This window comes from Oncorhynchus keta, chromosome 29 (genome assembly GCF_023373465.1).
Source record: "Oncorhynchus keta strain PuntledgeMale-10-30-2019 chromosome 29, Oket_V2, whole genome shotgun sequence".
Taxonomy (NCBI): Eukaryota; Metazoa; Chordata; class Actinopteri; order Salmoniformes; family Salmonidae; genus Oncorhynchus; species Oncorhynchus keta.
In genome coordinates this window covers 22,153,146-22,173,151 of record NC_068449.1, presented here as the reverse complement: position 1 = coordinate 22,173,151, position 20,006 = coordinate 22,153,146, and the positions used below count along the sequence as shown (strand labels likewise).

At 41.1% G+C, this 20,006-nt stretch overlaps 4 protein-coding genes across 11 annotated transcripts in view; 1 reads left to right on the top strand and 3 right to left on the bottom strand.

The window, feature by feature from the left end:
- The window catches only part of rps6kl1 (ribosomal protein S6 kinase-like 1), a 168,914-nt gene that overhangs the window by 31,975 nt on the left and 116,933 nt on the right, over positions 1 to 20,006 (bottom strand). The window lies entirely within an intron of this gene.
- Positions 2,828 to 11,721, bottom strand: LOC118362481 (tubulinyl-Tyr carboxypeptidase 1-like). The gene is made up of 7 exons (XM_035742838.2): positions 10,594 to 11,721; positions 9,847 to 9,935; positions 8,100 to 8,156; positions 7,374 to 7,448; positions 6,524 to 6,905; positions 5,450 to 5,559; positions 2,828 to 5,193 (listed from the first exon to the last, which is right to left on the bottom strand). Exons 1-7 carry the CDS (start codon positions 10,810 to 10,812, stop codon positions 5,121 to 5,123), a joined length of 1,005 nt encoding a protein of 334 aa, XP_035598731.1. The 5' UTR covers positions 10,813 to 11,721; the 3' UTR covers positions 2,828 to 5,120.
- Positions 12,038 to 15,619, bottom strand: LOC118362480 (rRNA-processing protein FCF1 homolog). 2 transcript variants are annotated; one of them, XM_035742835.2, is made up of 8 exons: positions 15,471 to 15,619; positions 14,645 to 14,709; positions 14,327 to 14,398; positions 13,088 to 13,236; positions 12,921 to 12,993; positions 12,703 to 12,790; positions 12,489 to 12,583; positions 12,038 to 12,348 (listed from the first exon to the last, which is right to left on the bottom strand). In XM_035742835.2, exons 1-8 carry the CDS (start codon positions 15,483 to 15,485, stop codon positions 12,300 to 12,302), a joined length of 606 nt encoding a protein of 201 aa, XP_035598728.1. In that variant the 5' UTR covers positions 15,486 to 15,619; the 3' UTR covers positions 12,038 to 12,299. The 2 variants fall into 2 exon arrangements, with proteins under 2 accessions (XP_035598728.1, XP_035598730.1); XM_035742837.2 differs by lacking the exon at positions 15,471 to 15,619 and adding an exon at positions 14,960 to 15,064.
- Positions 15,045 to 20,006, top strand: part of LOC118362166 (apoptosis-resistant E3 ubiquitin protein ligase 1-like) — a 50,821-nt gene continuing 45,859 nt past the window's right edge. For 2 of the 7 annotated variants that reach the window (XM_052486196.1, XM_052486199.1), the window contains exons 1-2: positions 15,374 to 15,513; positions 19,124 to 19,183. The gene's annotated coding sequence lies outside the window, so the exon portion shown is untranslated. Of the gene's footprint in view, positions 15,117 to 15,370; positions 15,514 to 19,123; positions 19,184 to 20,006 lie in introns of those variants that run through there. The other 5 variants (XM_052486198.1, XM_052486197.1, XM_052486201.1 and 2 more) reach the window with 5 other exon arrangements.

Here is a 20,006-nt window from a genome sequence, read left to right as displayed (position 1 = left end):
ATACCACGCTCAAAGTTGCTTAGGTCACTTGTTTTGCCCATTCTAACGTTCAATAGAACAGTAACTGAATGCCTCAATGCCTGTTTGCTTTTTTATAGCAGGCCACGTGACTCACTGTCGCAAACGGGGTGATGTACCTAATAAACTGGCCACAGTGTATATTTCCACACTATGAGGTTGGAATAATACTGTGAAAATGATAATGCCCTTTTAGTGTAAGAGCTGAAATGTCAGCCTGTTTAGATGGGATGGAGTTTCGGCCTGCCTGGTGACATCACCAGGCTGTAAATTAGATAATACATAGACCATAAGAAAGAGTTCCAAACCTCACAGCGAATAACTGGCAGTCCTAGCAAAATTCTTGCTTGAGAAATTGCTCTTCGCTAAGAACCTATTTTTGTTTCTTTTTGACCATTGAAAACAATCACAGTAAGGTACTTCATTGTTACCTGCATTGGCCCTTTAAGATTGTGACCTGAATGTTGGCAGTGTCCCACTAATATGGGAGATCTCTCGCTCCAGCGAGGCACTGTCTGTCAGGGAGAAAATGTGTGTGTGTGTGTGTGTGTGTGGCTGGCTGAGGCATGAATGAATTATTCATTCAGATTGCAGGGAGGGAACGTTCATGCGTGATAGGGCACAGTCAGTGGTTCTGTGTGTGTACAATGCAGTCTAGAGCAGTGGTTCTCAAACTGCGGGCCCCCCCCCCAAAAAAAATAAATAAGTTAATAGTAGAATGCACAAGGTGCCATTTCAAAATTTGGTAGTGCATAATCAGTTCCTCGTCATGTTAGTCATTGCATACCTTGAGAGCTATTTAGAACTTGTTAGAAATAGCCCATGTCAGCAAAAAACATTCTTTTTTTTGCCCATAGATGTTCAAATATCACATGAGTACACATTAGACATGGTAACATTTATAGAATTGCAAGAAAGTTAGCTCAAACTGCAACATTTTCTTTGCAGCCCATGACAAAATGTGAAGAATTTCAGGAAATAAGCTTTAAACCTGCAAAATTCTCTCCACCAACAAGAGGGATGTGAACAGTTTGTGTCATGAATAGTGATTGTACCCATAGAAATGGACGTAGCGCGTGTGCAGGTAGGGCACAGGATGTTCCCCAATGCTCGAAGGTGGGCCCCAATTGAAAAAGTTTGGAAACCCCTGGTCTAGAAGACCAGCTAACGGACTCCTGTCACCACTAAAACATCTAGTTATATCTCACTGGAATGACACAGTCAATGTCTGACACTTTAGCCTAACTACAATAAATCAGATGTTTTCTCTAGCAGGTTCTTCCAGGGAAGTAATTTCTGTATCTCTTTACAATCCATCACTGAAAGAGTTATAAACATAAGTTAATATGAGTAGAAGAAATACCTTAGTGCTTCAGTTCCTGGATCTACCTTGAAACCTGTTCAGGAGTTGGACTGTGCCGCTCGAACAAAGACTCCCTCTGTGTCACCAAACACACCCGCTGAGGAGAAATGGGTCACTAGTTTTTTTTAAAAGTAGGCTACTATTCCTTTTGTATTTTAATTTCATAAAGAGTTCTGGGCAGATAAGGTGGGGGAGGTACTACTGGGATCTACTTTCAGATTAGACCAGAGTTATGTTTTGGCTTCCCCAGTGCCTTCATACTTTTTGAAATCGTTCTCCATCATTCTTTACACTGAACATTACCAACATCACCCCCACTTAACAAACTGTGACTTCAACTGCAGCTGTGATTCCTTAAAGCACTTGCACCATACTCCTTAAAACACATTTCACATGCCATACCTACATTATGTACGTGTACATTCGGCTAGCTATACATTCAGCTAGCTGTACCTTCGGCTAGCTATACATTCAGCTAGCTATGCAGTCAGTACATTTGGCAAGCTATGCATTCAGTACATTCGGCTAGCTATACATTCAGTACATTCGACAAGCTATACATTCCGAACATTCGGCTAGCTATACATTCAGTACATTCGGCTAGAAATGCATTCAGTACATTTGGCACGCTATACATTCAGTACATTCGGCTAGCTATGCATACAGTACATTTGGCAAGCTATACATTCAGTACATTTGGCAAGCTATACATTCAGTACATTTGGCAAGCTATACATTCAGTACATTTGGCAAGCTATGCATTCAGTACATTTGGCTAGCTATACATTCAGTACATTCGGCTAGAAATGCATTCAGTACATTCCGTACATTTGGCAAGCTATGCATTCCGTACATTTGGCAAGCTATGCATTCAGTACATTCGGCTAGCTATGCATTCAGTATATTCGGCTAGCTATGCATGCACTACATTCGGCTAGCTATACATTCAGTATATTCGACTAGCTATACATTCAGTACATTCTGTATATTCGGCTAGCTATACATTCAGCTATAATTTACACTAACAGGAGAAATTTCATAAGAGAACAGTCACCAGTATTCTCTTGTGCTGTATGAGAGCTATCAAAGTCTTGCCATCTCTCCCTGGTCCGAACACAAAACATTACCTCATGTATGGATTTCCCCTGTTAAAGAGAGGCTGGGTGTTCAGGAGAGCAGCAACCATGGCAGTCCTCTGTGCTCCCATGATATGATGAAATGTGTCAGGTTGGCAGCGATTCATTAGTTAAGCCTTGTTAGCCGATTGCAGTGCTGTCAGGTAGACTATCCATCCAGTGAGGCTTCCATTAGACTTAATTGATTATGTGCAGCAGGATCCCTGGGCGTCAGTACAGTGCACTGCAGACAGCCAGCACAGTACCCCAAAAAAATAAAGCATTTGCTGAATGGGAAAATAGGTACGATAATCACTCAATGTTACACCATTTATTTTCAACAAATCTAGTCAAATACCAGTTGCTTGTTTATTTCAGTTTCAAGTGTCACAAAGCCGTACAGGTGATTTCTGGTTACAATATTTCTTGTTATTCCACCTTAGATAACATCTCAGTGACATCATCACATCTTTGCACTAAGGAACAAAAACACAAAATTGCAGAGAAAAAAATGATATAAAAAAACTCCTGTGATTTATGTCTTGAAGCCCAAAATGGGCTAGGAGTTCTCACAGTGTACCAGCATGCAACAGAGAAGATACAGAAAATGTTATTCTAATTAGTGTGGCTGCAAGCAGATGTCTTTGTTCATGGTCTTATAAATGTGCACAGATCCTCAGTATGGGATTTGTATTAAGGTTTCTTTGTGGACAATCAAAGGAGGAAATGTTTATTGCTCGTCCCTTATTCTTTGAATTGTCCGTCTGTGTGTGGCAGAGGTATTTGAGATGGGTGCACACTGCCCAATTTGGACTCTTGGTTGGTATGTAGACTGGCAGTGTGCCCTCCATATCCTCAGCACACTGTTTGATAACTGTATTAATTGATTTTAGCTCTACATTTGATCCATTGTTGCATTTTGTAGATCTCTTAATGTAGCTGAAGCTCTAATAAACTCACAGGCATCTGACCCATGACATAAGTCAGCTAAATCAACACAATAACAGGTTAATTGGGAGAGAGGTGAGGAGAGTTTATTTCTAAATCAATAGGAAGTCCTACATAGTGATAAAAGGTCATATAATATTTTGGTACAAGACAACAACCTCTTTGTTAAAATGAAAGAGGCTCAAGGAATCCCAACCAATCAATGTGCTCCGAGGCACTATTTTTTTTTTTTTAAATGGTGCAGACTCCAATTTCTCAAGTGCTCTGGCCTAAATGTCATTTAAAAATGAAGATGAGAATATTGTAAACAAATCTCTTTGCACCTTTAATAAAAATGGTAAATATTAAATAGAGCTAGACAACCACAATAAGGCTATGTGTTAAGATAATAAGAATAATGTTATTTATACTGTACGAAGGCAAAAATATATCAGACCATGTCAATATAAAAAAGTAACTGCTGCCTTCAAAATATCTCTCTTTCCCCCAAAATAATGTCAAACCATATCAGCTGCAACTTCATCCTTCGCACTTAGTTGCACAGTCATTTTATGAGAGTGTGAGATTTTGTCTTGTGAGTGACCCCAGAATTTAAAAATTCTGTTGACCACACTGACTACTTTCTCTTACTATCCTAAAACATATCACACTTTTCATGCTTTGAGAGGTTTAAATAGACTACTGTACACTAAATTACCCAATATTCAATCACGCGCATCATCTCCATAGCAGAACACACAAACACAGGGTAAGGTGTTGATAGCTCAATTTACCATCTATTTGGGATAGTGTAGATGGATTGTAGTGTATTTTCCTAGTGAAATTGAAAAAAACTATTCACCCAGTAATACTTGTTTTCTTTATCACTGTCTATTAAAATGTTCCTAAAAGGCACAAGGTAAGTGGATTGCAAACTAGTCACTACAAAAGCAGTTACTGTCCAGCAGGGCTAACAGGTTAAAGGTTCAATGTATTTACACACTTACAGTACAACATGGAGACACAGATTGCACATAATCCTCACAAGAATTGTCATTCTTAATAACTGATTGACAACATGGATATCTGCTATGATATTTCCAATTGCACCACTTTACATGTTAAGAAATAAGCTAAATGTAATATTGCATATTAACAAAACCCTACAGAACATCTTTAAAAACATGATCAATGCCTGTTTGACCCTTAAATGCTGTCTGAACCAATCCTATTGTAGAATGGACTACACTACCAAGCTTCTGGCTTTACAAAAAGCCTGGTAACAACAAATAACCACAGGGCTGATGAATGGCCCATGCCACATTTTTGGAGAGAAGTTGTCTATTTTTCAAAGAGATCTTGTGAATAGGCCAACCAGTTAGGCAAGTTCATTTAAATGGATTTGGCTGTGTAAAACAACTGTTTGATATCCCCAAAGTTGAGCATTGTGAGAACTTAGAATTATAGGCTTTGAACTTACATTTAGTCAAAAATCAGTTATTGACATGGCCATGCTCTGTACAGTATACCTCACGTTTGTTGAATGCAAAATACCCTAAATAAATTGCTTACACAGTACAAACCTATTTCGAATCTGAACACAAAAGCCCATTCCCCGGAACTAACCTTTAGTTGTACAGAACCCTACCATTCTACGGTCTTGTTTTGCAGGATGATTTTATGAAGTGAAATCTTCCTCACACTCGAATCTGATATCCATTCATGTCTGGAGGGGACTTCGGATCAAGAACTTTCTTCTCTCCTGATGGACTGTACACCCCCCCAAAAAGAAAAAAAAGATATGACTTCATGACAGATCACAACAAAGATTACTGTTCAGAGAATCCTCTTGGACTACGTCATAGGACATCTAGCCTCTAGTGCTTGTTCAGATCAGTGCAGAGCCCTCTCCACTACAGCTAGCACCTTGTTTATTGACCTAATTAGTATTTACTGTGTTGTCAGAGAGACTATAGTGAGACTAAGCATCTCCTGATATCTGACTATAGTGCACAATCAGTATTACCGTCTCTCGATGCGGCTGTTCCTGCGCATGGGGCTACCCGGGTTACGGTGCGGCGAGCCCATGTTACACTTCCTGTCTTTGGTGGGTGAAGTGGGCGCAGCCTTCCCAATCTGAAAGACAATCACTCAGTTCTGTTTACCTCACATTAGCAACAAGGGGAAACACAAACTAGGTACACAAACAGTTCTGGTCATATCCTCTGTACAGACTAAGGAGAAGTGCAGTTCAAGTAAGACTCCAATTACTAAACGTTTGTCTTTCAAAATACAGCACATCAATAAATGCAGAGTAGCGAGGTGGAAGGAAAGTCAGTAGCAAACAAACACTCCGATCATCAGCTTTCAATTACTTAGAGTAGTACTAAGGTGAGCTGCTCGATGAGAGGCCCTAACATGCTGGAGGCACAGTGTTGACGGTGATGATGGTAAAATCCTCCGCATCTTTAATGTGATTGTGGGTCCAGTGAATGGGAGAGAGCCCGCTCCCTAAAAATATCAGCCATTGATTGATAGAGGCAGCCATACATGGCGCACAACCGAGCAGAGCAAAGCCATCCCATTAGTTTTATTATACACAGGGCCCTGCGTTAAGGATCCTTTCATTACTGTTTGGGATGATAGCGCATGAGGTCATCATTTGAGGATTATAGCTAATGAAATGGCAGGTCAACTCCATGACATCATGCATGATGAGACAGAGGGTCAAAAGGAGTCAGAATCTCAGTGATTAACAGGGGCTTTCCATCTACATTCAAATGACCCTGGTGCTTCCCCATCACATGAATCAAAAACATGGAGCTCAGATGTATCCCAATTTCATTTGACACAAATCTAAATTTCATACTGGTACTGTGGAAATCTACAAACTAGGAGTTCAGTGCCTGTTGGACCTAATGCAATCACTAGAATCCTAGGAAGCTGACAGGTCTGTTTCATGGATCCCTAACATGGTTTGGCTCATGGACATTTTTCCATCTCAGTCCACAGATGTGTGCACATGTCCTGCCTTAGTTCTGTACATCCCATCACATTCCTGCACTCTAACACATGGTCTCTGTGTCCCTGGGTCCTTTACCTTCATCCTCATGTCCCGAGTGTGCCTCTCCAGCTCTCTCCTCATTTCCTCCTTGGTCAGCTTATCCACATCTAGTATGGAGTGTTTCCAGTCTATCTGCTCCACGCTGTGGGGGTCATGGGACACATACTGGCCAATCTTCACCTTCCTCAGGGTGTGCCAGTAACCCATGTAGGCCCCCTCAAACTCCTGCACCAGGTCAGCCAGTGTTCGGAACTCCAGGGGTTTGAACATGAGGTCCATCCGCCGACTGATGCCCAGTGCCCCGAAGCGGCCCCCGCTGTGCACCCCCAGCACGATGTGGCAGAAGTGGTTCCCTGAGAACTGCGTTTTAAAGCTGAGGGGGAAGCGCTCCACACCCGACATGCTGTTGGTAAGGTAACTGGGACAGGCAAGGTCAAGGACATTGAAAAACCTTATCACTGACCCTGGTTGCATGCTCCAACTGGAGTGCCCCTTTACATGGAAACATAAACCACAATTGTTTTCAAGCTCCACTAATCTATTTTTAAGACAAGACTACATTAGTCTGCATACAGTATTCTCAGACTGAGCACACTAGTCAGTTCTAATCACATAATACTTGGATGCCCTGATTGTGCCCATAAAGCTTTGTCTCTAAATCCCTGTTACCACACTGAGGCATCAATCCATGTTATTTTTTTAGCTTCCCACAAGCACTCATCTGGAAAACAACATTTCCAGGTCATCATTTATCACCTGATTGAAAAATCTTGTGCTGCTGAGTGTGGTAGATGAGAAAAAAATGATGTGCAGGTAACAATAGTGGCATAAGAAAGTCATTACAGTTTTCACATGGAACACCAAAGCTATTTAAAGGAAAGGATACATCCCAAGGATCACAGCCTCCAGACACTTGATTGGCAGTGACTCCCGGGTCATCTCCTTGGCGATGTCCATCAACCTACACAGAATATGAGGGTTAGAATACACCTGAAAGCAAGGCAACAAAATAGTCTACTCTAAAAGGTAGAAATGATAAACATGGATTCTAAAAGGCCTGAAAGACACTTGTACATATTACAGGTTAGTTATCTTTATGTATAGAAAAGGAAAATGACTAAGTCCTTTAGGAAAAATAAATACATTTGATTATTAAAACTGGCATTTTGCATGAGACATTGAAATAAAACCATCTGGTGCTAAATGTCAAGAACTGAGTAAGCAAAATGCATTAGAAGCTTCTGCCGGGGAAACAGATCCTATTAGGCTATGAAAACAATTCCTGGTCGCAAAGCTCTTGGGTGCAACAGACATACAGCAGATTCAGATATCCAATTCCTTCAGCTTCTGTCATGATCAGCATAATATGAAAGCAATTGGTAAACATGCATAGCTACTTCCTCTGTCTGCTGCCACTGTGGCCTCTGCAGCCCCAGGAGAAGCTATTTCACCAAACCCTGAGATTCTCTCTGGCAGGTAGCTGCCATGTTGCTTACTGTCTGACATTTACAATATCCCTACAAGGCCGTGATCCACTCAGGATAATCTAAGAGCTAAGCTAAAATAAAAGATTAGGAAACAGGAATGGGATAGAAAAAACTGTGAAACTTACGCAGTAAGAGGCCTGCTCTTCTTGATTTCAAAAAACTGTGTTCCCGTGTGATTGTACCTGTAGGATATTGTTAAGTAAACTGTACCAAAATATAAATGCAACATGCAACAATTTCAAAGATTTTACTGAGTTACAGTTCTTATGAGGAAATCAGTCAATTGAAATAAATGCATTAGGCCATAATATACTAATTGTACATGACTAGGAATACAGATATGTGTCTGTTCGTCACAGATACCTTTAAAAAGAAATGGGCCTCACAATAGGCTTCAGATCTCATCACGGTATTTCTGTGCATTCAAATTGCCATCGATAAAATGCAATTGTGTCCGTAACTTATGCCTGCCCATACCATAACCCTACCCCCACCATGGGGCACTGTTCACAACATTGACATCAGCAAACCGCTCCCCCAAATTACACCATACAAGTGGTCTGTGGTTGTAAGGCCGGTTGGACATACTGCCAAATTCTCTAAAATGATGTTGGAGGCGGCTTATGGTAGAGAAAGTAACATTAAATTCTCAGGCAACAGCTCTGGTGCACATTCCTGCATTCAGCATGCCAACTGCACACTCCCTCAAAAATTGAGACATCTGTGGCATTGTATTGTGTGACAAATCTCCACATTTTACAGTGGCCTTTTATTATCCCCAGCACAAGGGGCACCTGTGTAATGATAATGCTGTTTATTACATAGCTTCTTTATATGCCACAGCTGTCAGATGGATGGATTATTTTGGCAAAGGAGAAATACTCACTAAGTGGGATGTTAAAAAATGTGTGAGAAATTAGCTTTTATGAGTATGGAATATTTCTGGAATCTTTTATTTCAGCTCATGGGACCAACACTTTACATGTTGCTTTTATATTTTTGTTCAGTGTACATACAAATGCAGAGGGAGTGAAACAATATGGGAAATGTCCAAACACAACAGACCCTCTGGGTTGTGCACTGAACGTATTCTCATGGGGAATGAACACCGTTAAGTGCTCTCTGATATTCATAGTTCCTCGTTTGTGAATTATGGATGAGCTCCTTGAGCTGAGAGATACTAATGTTTATGCTCAAAATAGATTATAGTCTAAACATGGTCTACATTCTGAGATGTGACATATTGTCATAAAATAATGAGTAAGAGTAAATAATAAGTTTACTATGTTTTATATATATATATATGCCATTCAGCAGACACTTTTATCCAAAGCGACTCAGTCATGCTTGCATACATTTTACATATGGGTGGTCCCGGGAATCATACCCACTATCCTGGTGTTACAAGCGCCATGCTCTACCAACTGAGCTACAAAGGACCTCAGTGAGTTACCAATCACCATAATCTTCTTCAGTACATCTACTGTGTGGCCCAGTTTCCATTTGCATGAAATCAGCCTGTGCCTATATCTATTAATTATTTATAAATACATAGAGTGCATGGCTAACACATATTTCAGGAGACATATATTGAATTCCAACCCAGAGCATAGTGTGTTAGCATCAGGCATGGAATTTAACATATCTACACATTTATTAATGTATAATCAACCTACTGTACATTTTGTTGACGTACCTAAACGGTTATCGAGACTGACAGGTTGGGATAAACAATCAAACATAGACTGACAATGACCAACAACAGCTCCAATGAACAGTCACAGCTTTATCTAGGCTACCTGGGCTATTCATCATTGGTCCAGAGCTTGGTAATAGTGACCAAGCAGTTCTACCATTCCAGGCAAAGGATACTGCAGGTCCCTGATGTATTTCTGTATGGCTTCCAGGCGCTGTGGGATACTGGTGGTTGGCTGGTATGTAGGCACACTCGGTGTAGGAATCTATGGGGGAAGAGGCAAAGCACAACAACAAGCATTAGGATCACACAATCCCTATATTCACAGAGCCTGATAATGTCCTCTTGTTTAACTTAACAACCATCCTTTATGGGCATGGTCATTATCTTAATTGTTCCATATAGCAAGTCTCACAATGCAACATTAATTGAATATATAATGGAATTCCTTATGAGCACAGACACAGCATTTAACCTCATCTGGACAGCACAGCACGTGTACATCTAGTGGCATGTTCGGACTGCATGTATATCTGTGTGGTTTGAAATGCTGCATATTTTGACAGCTTCATCCACTTGTTATCTGAGGAGTCGTAACTGTGTCAGTTAAAAACATTCTGCATAGTGGGTTATCGTCACCCCATCTCTAGTGCAAATTGAATTAAGCATGTAGCATCATATACTAGGCCTATGCTATTGGACAATATATCCTCCTGAATAGTTTACTGCATGTTTATCTTGAATGATAGTTTATGGTAAATAAATGTGACTAGGATACATATTGAACACTATATACTAGTGGGAGGAAAAGCTGATTCTTTTTTACTTTCACATTGTTGAAATAGACTGAGTGTAGTCCGTAGAGCTGTCAAACTGAAAACAACAGAGTAGGGTGTCTAGGTGAGGACTTCACCTGCTCTTACCTTGGGCAGATCACTGGCTCCCCGGATGCGTGTCCCTATGGCCTCCCCATCAGGGTGAATCCGAGCCACATGCCTCCACATCTGCTCCCAAGTCTCCTCATCCACCGGTAGGCCTCCCCTGTTTACGAAGAAGGGCACCCCTCCGTCCCGCAAATCCTCTTCACCTTCATCCTCATCTCTCTCCTCCACCCCCACACACCCCACTGTGGTCCTTAGCATCCCCCCACACAAGGGACCCCAGTCCTGGAACCTGGCACAGATGGTTTACAGCCTATGTGCCCTGCCCTTTAACTGTCAATCCGATTGCAGTTTCTCAGCAAGTAACACTCCCACAGCAGGTGAGAAACATGAGCAATTCATGACACGCTGGATATGTAGAACTTTGCAAAACTGCAGGCTGTATCAGTCTCCAAATTCAAATACCGTACCTCTTATGAACAAAATTGCACACAATTATATGTTCCACCCAAATGCAGAGTTAAAGCTACAGTAGTTGTTACAATTGTCCACTTATGTCAGATGAGTTAAATTATTATTTTTTTGCAAAATCAGGGATTAAAGGGAATTATAGTTAGCCTACATCAAGTCATGTCTGAACGATAATGTTATTGGCACTTTAGAAACATCACAATGCAGGTTAAAACAAGTAAATCATTGAAATACTGAAACTAGACAATATATTATTAAAACTAGAAAATGCGTGAATTTTTAGGCATCATGAAAATAAGACTTCAACAATGAAGTTGAACTAAGCACATTGGGAAATTATGAATACACATAATGCCTACAACATAAGGGGGGGAAATAGCATCTTCCAAAAGGGTATACAGACAACAAACAGTAGTTTGTATTAAAAACCACCAATACCCGGCACCGTTATCCCAGAGGTCATTCGGTCTATATCCAAAACGCCGGGATAGATTGGATACGATCACATTTCTTCGACACTCCGCTTAGTTAGTGCCCGCATTCCAGTCTAGTCCATTTTACGACACAATATTGTTCGTTTCAGTCCAAATCAATCCAGTTTGAACGCCCATGGCTACAGAGTAGCGAGAGCTAATCTCATGCCTGCTACAATATTGCGCCGCTCAGACACTCCCAGATCTATAGCAGCTGCGCATGCGCAGACGGTTTCAACGGGCTTCACATTTCCTCCGCTGTAACAGACAGCAAGTCAGTCAAGAACGAACACTTATTTTCAATTACGGTTTAGGAACAGTGGATTAACTGCCTCGTTCAGGGGCAGAACGACAGCTTTTTATCTTGTCAACGCGTGGATTCGATTTGCAACCTTTCGGTTACTAGTCCAACGCTCTAACCACCAGGTAGCCTATGAAATGCAGCACAATTTAAAGGTTTATAATAAATGCACTCTCCATGACTAATGACGTATAGCCTACCTCTTCACACTATGATAGAAAAAATACTGGATACATTAGACTTTTCTTCCATTAATTTATTTCAATTTTCACACCTTGACAGAATGCATTTGTACTTTTTTGGAACAAAGTGAAAAACAGTTTCGGAATAGTAAGAAATAAACCAGTCATTAAATTTGCAAAATTATTACTCTGTCATCCATTTCTGCTAAAAATGTAGAGCATAAACTCAAGTCCTTTAACAATATACAATAAGCAGGTAAACAAATCAAAACCTTCTCGATAAAAGCCACAGTCCAACTTTTAAATTCCATCAACTGAATATTAGAATCTTGGAGCACCATAGTCATCAGGCATTCTTTCAATGTTGAACCTGTGAAAAATATTAGTTAGACATGGTTTAAAGATCATGTTATAAGACGTTTTATATGAGTGAGAGATAAACTAGCTATAAAACACAGTGATAACCACAAATGACCAATTGAACACTGATAATCTGATATTAATTCTGACCTATGGTTGGAGATGTACATGATGGGTACTCCTGGGATCTTTCTGATCCTTCTCTTCAGGTCCCTGTCCACAGTTGCCAGGATGTAGCACTTGTGCTGTGAAAGATACATGATTGAATTGGTGTTCTTCTCTGGTATAAAACCACAGTGCTCTAATGACTAAAGAGTTTTTCTAATGTAATACATTGTCAATTTAGTAGATTAAACTACATTACCTGGGTTACCCTTTGAACTAAGCAGTCATCAGCGTATGTTCCTTTGTGGGTGCATGGCAGTCGTTCGAACCGAGGATCCTTGGCTATCCTACAGAGGCAGAAAATGTATCCGTCATATACATCGGAACGTTGATAATACCCTCAGAGCGTGTGTGTGTGTGTATGCGTCTGAATGTCTGTAGGGTATCTGGATGTGGGTCTTCACAACAGCTAGTTACCTCAGAGCTACTCTATACTTCATCCCCAGTTTCTCTATCTCAGCCATTACACAGTCTGTGATGCATGGGATACCTTGAACAAGCAAAAGTATAATTTAAAAATACACTGGTTATTCCTTAGTTACATTAACTGAGTTCACGCTGAATAAACTTTGCCAGATACTCACACTTGGCATACAGGCAGTCCATCATTGACTGAACTATGTCCAGTTTAGCCTTGATGGAGAAGTTAATGAAATTGGTGTCGACCAGGATGTGATAAGGGGGACCAAGCTGAGTGTTGTACTGGAAGAACAGGCACGATGGATATTTTGGACTGCAGGTAGGAAAATAAATGTGTGAACACACAGTAAGAAGGTATCGACCTATAATCAATCATTTGTCCATAATATACTGAATATTAGTTAAGAGTTATGGGTGCATTTGTTTGTTCTGATATTTGTGAAGTAGTCTGGGTACCAGTCTTTTTAGCTAACATTCCACTCCTTGCATTTGCCAAAGAGACTGGCCTTTCGGCATCCATTGCTCAAAGTAGCTAGAGAGAACTCCGCAATGAGAGAAATAATAAGGAAAATATTAGCCTACAAGATTCTATCGAGCTGTGTTTTCTTCAGCTACATCCCATTAATGAGAGAAAAGAAACGCAAAACTGGCACCTGTCGTCATTCATCGCACATATGCTGATCACCATGACTTGGGAGTACAGACAGGCTACTTTAGAAAATAATTCAAACTCACTGACAACGTAAAATGACCCACCAATCATAGCCACCAGAGCATCTGACACTCACAAATCATATTTCTTCCTAAAAACGTATTCATAACCTAGGCTCGCCTTCAAATCTTGGCTGTAGTCCATCAATAAGTAGGCATATGCTACATTATACATAATGCTAAACTATAGTAAGCTAGGACTAATCCATAGGATAGCATACAAATGGTGGATTAATAGCTCAGCCAGTGAATTAACTTTAATTTACACATCTTCACTGTTCGCTTCTTGCACAATTGATGCATCTCCACATCACACAATAACTTCTCGTGTGATGAAATCACATTGGCTGGTGGCAAAAATGAAATGAACGGGAATCCTCTATTCTCCATGTGCCTAATGTTTATGTTTACAAGGAAATGTATTACATCATAATGCCCAATGTTTACAATCAAATGTATAAATTAAGTTAGAATGTTTTCCCAAGTGTAATTTGTACAAACGTGATTGGATGATAGCTGTGAGAGTTCTCAAATCAGGATAAAAAATCCTCTGATCTCCTCGGGCTCATTAACGATAGAATGTTCCTATTTGATGATTGCTGAAAGGCCAGTCAGTCTCTTTGGCAAATGAAAGGAGTATATTCTAATAGCTGAACAGAGATGGCAACCAGCCTAATTGTGAAGCTACTTACACTTCTTTTTCCTTTATTTCTGATGGATCCTTTTTCTTTGTCACTTGTACTTTGGCACGATCTTTCTCGTTTCTAAAGAAACCCAAGAGTCAATACCGTGAGGACTCAACTGGAATTTATCATGATAAAGTATGTATTAGTCAAACTAAAGAATTTAGTGAGTCTAAGGAAGCTAGCTATCTGATATTTCTGACAATCCATGCCAACTTGTTAGCTTGACGTTTAGCTAATCCACAAAATTGGCATGGTTTATCAGTCAAACTAGACGGTGTGAATGATTCATATTCGTGCTAGCTAACATCATTGGCAGAGACTCACATTCTCTGATCTTTCAAGCTAATCATTCTCTTCATTGAAGCAAACTTCTTTGTCTTCCGTTTCCCCTAAAGTAAACATATGGAAATACAAGTCAGAAGTAAAGAATAGCGTTTGCTAAGTTTATGCAAAAATGCACACTTCAGTTAGCTCCAGTCAAGTGACTACTGTTAGCTAGCTAAGCTAGCAGAGCAAAAAAAGGTATACGAACTCCCATCAATTGAAATAGATTTCAAATTACTCCAACTGCCGAATCAAGAACCACGGTCTATATTTAAATGATGGCCTTGTATTTTGCTAAATTATCGTACGACTTACCATGTTTTGTTTTTAAAAATACAACAGCTGACTTGTATAACTGCCTACAGCCCTCGTGTGACTGTGTCTAAACGTCATCAACAATCGACGTTTGTTTCCCTGCGCATCTCGGCTTCCGGTTGCCGCTAGCTAGTTAAATATAATAAATACATTCAAGGTAGGACTGTTATTCTTAAAATTAAAATGGATTTATCTGATGTATTTGAACGTAGCTATGCGTGAGCGGTGAATTATTACATGTTTTGAAACACTGAATTTGGCTTTGGAATACCACATTTCGATTTTGAGTTGACATTGACGGCTTAACGTACGTCGTAGGTAGCTAACGTAGGCTACAGTATCAGCAACAAGCTAGCCAGTTAGTCTGTACTTGTCCTGAAGGAATTTATGTTGTAGCTAGCTGACTATAATCCCTGCCAGTGTGCATAGCCTAAAACACATGAATCACGTTGGTTGTCGATATTGATGTATTATCTAAACACATATGGAGTATTGAGCTAACGTCAGTTACCTGCTGCTGTCTCATTAATTGATCGACTTTTCCAACCAGCCAGGTAACGTATTACGTACACCCAAGGAGCCAGCATTTAGCAAGGCATATTGATCACTTAAACTTTCTTCATTTTACAGCGTTCCTGGAGTTATCAGGTCTGTGATCTGTTGCCCAACAACCTCCTTATTGATAGAGAGCTTCCGTGACCTAGTTGTCATTCATTAGGGGTCATATGCAAAGCAAGTATAATTTCACCCTTGAAGGTTTCCCCATCGGAAAAATAGCTCAAAGAAACTAAGGGGATGTGTGAGAGGCAACGCAATGGGCGTGTCTGCAAAAACAAAGAGAGGGTAGCCATTTATTAAATCAGGATGATAGTTGGCATAGGCTGCATCAGTACAACAGAATGAATAATAGCTAAACACGTCACACATATATATATATATATACATACACACACACACACATACACACAAAGGTAGCTCAACATTGACGAAAGCAAGCTAACAAAGGCAGTTGTCAAACACCATGCAAATAAATCACACTGACCAAGGACTTCAACAACAAATGGAAAGACAACAAACTTAGTAAATAAATCATCCACGTGAAAATAATAGGAAAAGTCTATATTAGCACATAACATCTCCCAAGCGGTATGAACATTGATTAAGTGCAGGTGTGCTTACTTAATGGTGTAGGGAAGGAAGTACCACCCCCCAGGGTCGACTGGAAGCGGGTGGGGAATTTGCTATAGCCGCCCCAAATGTGGAACAGACTTTAACGCAAAACAAATAAAGCCTAGTGGGTGAGGGGCTGTGTGGAAAGGGCTAAGCCCCCCCGAAAATCAGTGCTGCCATCCAGGACCTCTATACCAGGTGGTGTCAGAGGACGGCCCTAAAAAGACTCCAGCCACCCTAGTCATAGACTGTTCTCTCAACTACCGCACGGCAAGTGGTACCGGAGCGCCAAGTCTAGGTCCAAGAGGCATCTAAACAGCTTCTACCCCCAAGTCATAAGACTCCAGAACATCTAATCAAATGGCTATCCAGACCATTTGCATCCCCCCCCTCTTTTACGCTGCTGCTACTCTGTTATCTGTGCATAGTCACTTTAATAACTCTACCTACATGTAACCTCAATTTCCTTGACTAACCAGTGCCCCTGCACATTGAATCTGTAACGGTACCCCATGTATATAACCTAGCTATTTATATTTTACTGCTGCTCTTTAATTATTTGTTGCTTTTATTTCTTATTTTTTTTAAGGGAAAACGGCATTGTTGGTTATGGGCTTGTAAGTAAGCATTTCACTGTAAAGTCTACACCTGTTCTATTCGGCACATAGAAATCAAATTTCATTAGATTTAGCAGACGCTCTTATCCAGAGCGATTTAATGTATTCACGGTAAGGTAGATAGGTGGGACAACCACATGTCACAGTACATTTTCCTCAAAAAACAGCAAAGTCAGAGCTAGAAGGGGGGATCACGGAACAAAAGTATAAAGCGCAACAAAGTATTGGTCCCAAGTTTCATGAGCTGAAATTAAAGATCACGGAAATTTTCCATATGCACAAAAGGCTTATCTCAAATATTCTACAAAAATTTGTTTACGTCCCTGTTAGTGAGCATTTCTTCTTTGCCAAGATAATCCATCCACCTGACTGGTGTGGCATATCAAAAAGCTGATTAAACAGCATGATAATTACACAGGTGCACCTTGTGCTGTGGACAGTAAAAGGCCACTAAAATATGCAGTTTTGTCACACAACACAATGCCACAGATGTAAAGTTGAGGGAGTGTGCAATTGGCATGTGAACTGCAGGAATTTCCACCTGATCCGTTGCCATAGAATTTCATTTTTATTTCTCTACCATAAGCTGCCTCCAACATAATTTTAGAGCATTTGGCAGTACGCCCAACCGGCCTCAACTGCAGACCACATGTATGGCATTGTTTGGGTGAGCGGTTTGCCGATGTCAACATTGTGAACAGAGTGCTCAATGGTGGCTTTGGGGTTATGGTGTGGGCAGGCATTTTTTAAAATACATTTGATTTGAACCTATGGCAATTTGAATACACAGATACCGGGACGAGATCCTGAGGCCCATTGTCATGCCATTCATCCGCCACCCTCACCTCATGTTTCAGCATAATACACAGCCCCATGCCTCAAGGGCTTGTACACAATTCCTGGAAGCTGAACATTTCCCAGTTCTTCCATGGCCTGCATCATCACCAGACATGTCACCCATTCAGCATGTTTGGAATGCTCTGGTTTGGCAGCCTGTTCCAGTTCAGTAGATTACAGCCTAATTAATTTATTTAAATTCACTGATTTCCTTAAGAACTAACTCAGTAAAATCGTAGACATTTTTGCTTTTATACTTTTGTTCAGTATAGTTCACAAAAGGCAAAAAGGAGGGGGTGCTGTGTCATTATTTAAGATGCTCTGAAGAGAGAGGGTTTCAAAAGATGGGCAGGGACTCTGCTGTCCTAGCTTCAGGGGGAAGCTAGTTCCATCATTAGGGTGCCAGGACGGAGAAGAGCTTGGACTGGTCCGAGTTGAGCTGCCCTCCTGTTTGGGTGGGAGGGCCAAGAGACCAGAGGTGGCAGAACAGAATAATCATGTTGAGGTGTAGGGTTTGAGCATAACCTGAATTTCGAGAAGGGCAATTCCTCTTGCTGCTCCATAAGCAAGTGCCATGCGAGCGTCGACTGGAAGCCAGTGTAGTATGCGGAGGAGCGGGGTGACATGGAAGAACTTGAGACAGTTGAACACCTGGCAGGCTACAGCGTTCTAGATAAATGGCAGGGGTTTGATGGCACACGCGGGTCGCCCAGCCAACAGTGAGTTGCACAAGTCCAGATGGAAGACAAGTGTCTGGATTAGGACCTGCGCCGCTTCCTCAAGCCACTTCCTGTGTGAGGTAGGGTTGTACCCTACGGATGTCATAGAGCATGAAGCTGCAGGAGCGAGTTCCTGCTGTGATGTGTGCAGAGAACGACGGTGTTGTCCAGGGTTCTTTGCACTCTGCTATGGGGACACAGTGGAGTTGTCAATTGTGATGGAGAAGTTGAGCGGGCAGGCCTTCCCCGGGAGGAAGAGGAGCTCCGTCGTGTCGAGGTTGAGCTTGAGGTAGTGGCAAGTCAGTTAAGAACAAATTCTGGGCCAATTTTGGGCTGCTCTATGGGACTCCCAATCATGCCCTGTTGTGATACAGCCTGGAATCGAACCAGGGTCTGTGGTGACACCTCTAGCACTGAGATGCAGTGCCTTAGACCGCTGCGCCACTCGGGAGTCAATGACTTTTGGTGTCCATTACAGGAAAGCCCCATACAAACCGCCACCGTAGATTTTTAAATTAACCTTTTCATGGAGATACTTACTTAGTTTTTGAGTCACTTTTAAAAGTATCTTAGTTTCCAGTGGCAAGTGGTTCTACAAAAGCCAGCAAACCACATCTAGCATTTCCCAGCATCTTTGCAGGAACTAGACATTTCTATGCAACGCAGCCACGTGTAGAAGTAGATGACGGCGCATCACAGTGCGACCAAAACAAAGATCTACACGCATGCAAGAGGAAGATCTTACTCTGTACAAAACAAGATCTTACTCTGTACAAAAAAACTTGATTTAATATTTTTCTGAATTTATGTTTTTTTTGTAGAACCACCTGCAACTGGTATCCCTCCCATCTTGGCTGGGGGTAGCTGGCCGGCGGCGCAAGGTATGTGTAGGGGGCCTGGTAAGGCTGGACTGGTAGCTGGCCTGGGTAAAGCTTAGCTGGTTGGTAGTCCCCTCCCCCATTACGTTACCAACCCAGGTTTCGGCACCATGAAAAATAGGTAAAAGAAACTAAGGGATGTGTGGGAGGCAATGCAAATGGGTGTGTCTGCAAAAACACAGAGAGGGTTACCTTTTGAGCTTTTATTAAACTATGATGACAGTTGGATGGTTTCTGGGAATCAAATAAGGAATATGCTACATCAGCACAACACATAAGTATTACTCCTAACACCACAGATGTGTACAAAGAACTGTGATAATATAACGTTAGTATAATGGCTAAGGCAAGCTAACAAAGGCTGTGGTCAGACAAAAGACAAACAAATCACACTGACCAAGGAAGTCAACACCAAAAGGAAAGAGGACAAACTTAGTAACTCATCCACATAACATATCTTCCAAACACATCACACTACCAGTCCATGAGGTATCAACATTGATTACTTCTTCAATGAGGGTAAGGGTGGTTGGCATCTAATAAATGTTGCATTACTGCCACCTACTAGACTGGAGTACAACTCCCATATACTTTGCTTGGGAAAAAAATAAAAGATCACTACACACAAACTTTTTTTTTAAATACCACACTACTCCACTATTTAAATCTATTTAGTCCTACTTCAGACCAACAACCTGAAAGGATGGGACACCATCACTTAACACACCATGTAATTCTTCTGATGTCAAGTCTCGCACACCCAAATACCTCTGCAGCTGCCACCACAACCTCAATTGTTTGCAAATGACCTTCCATCCCTGCAGTA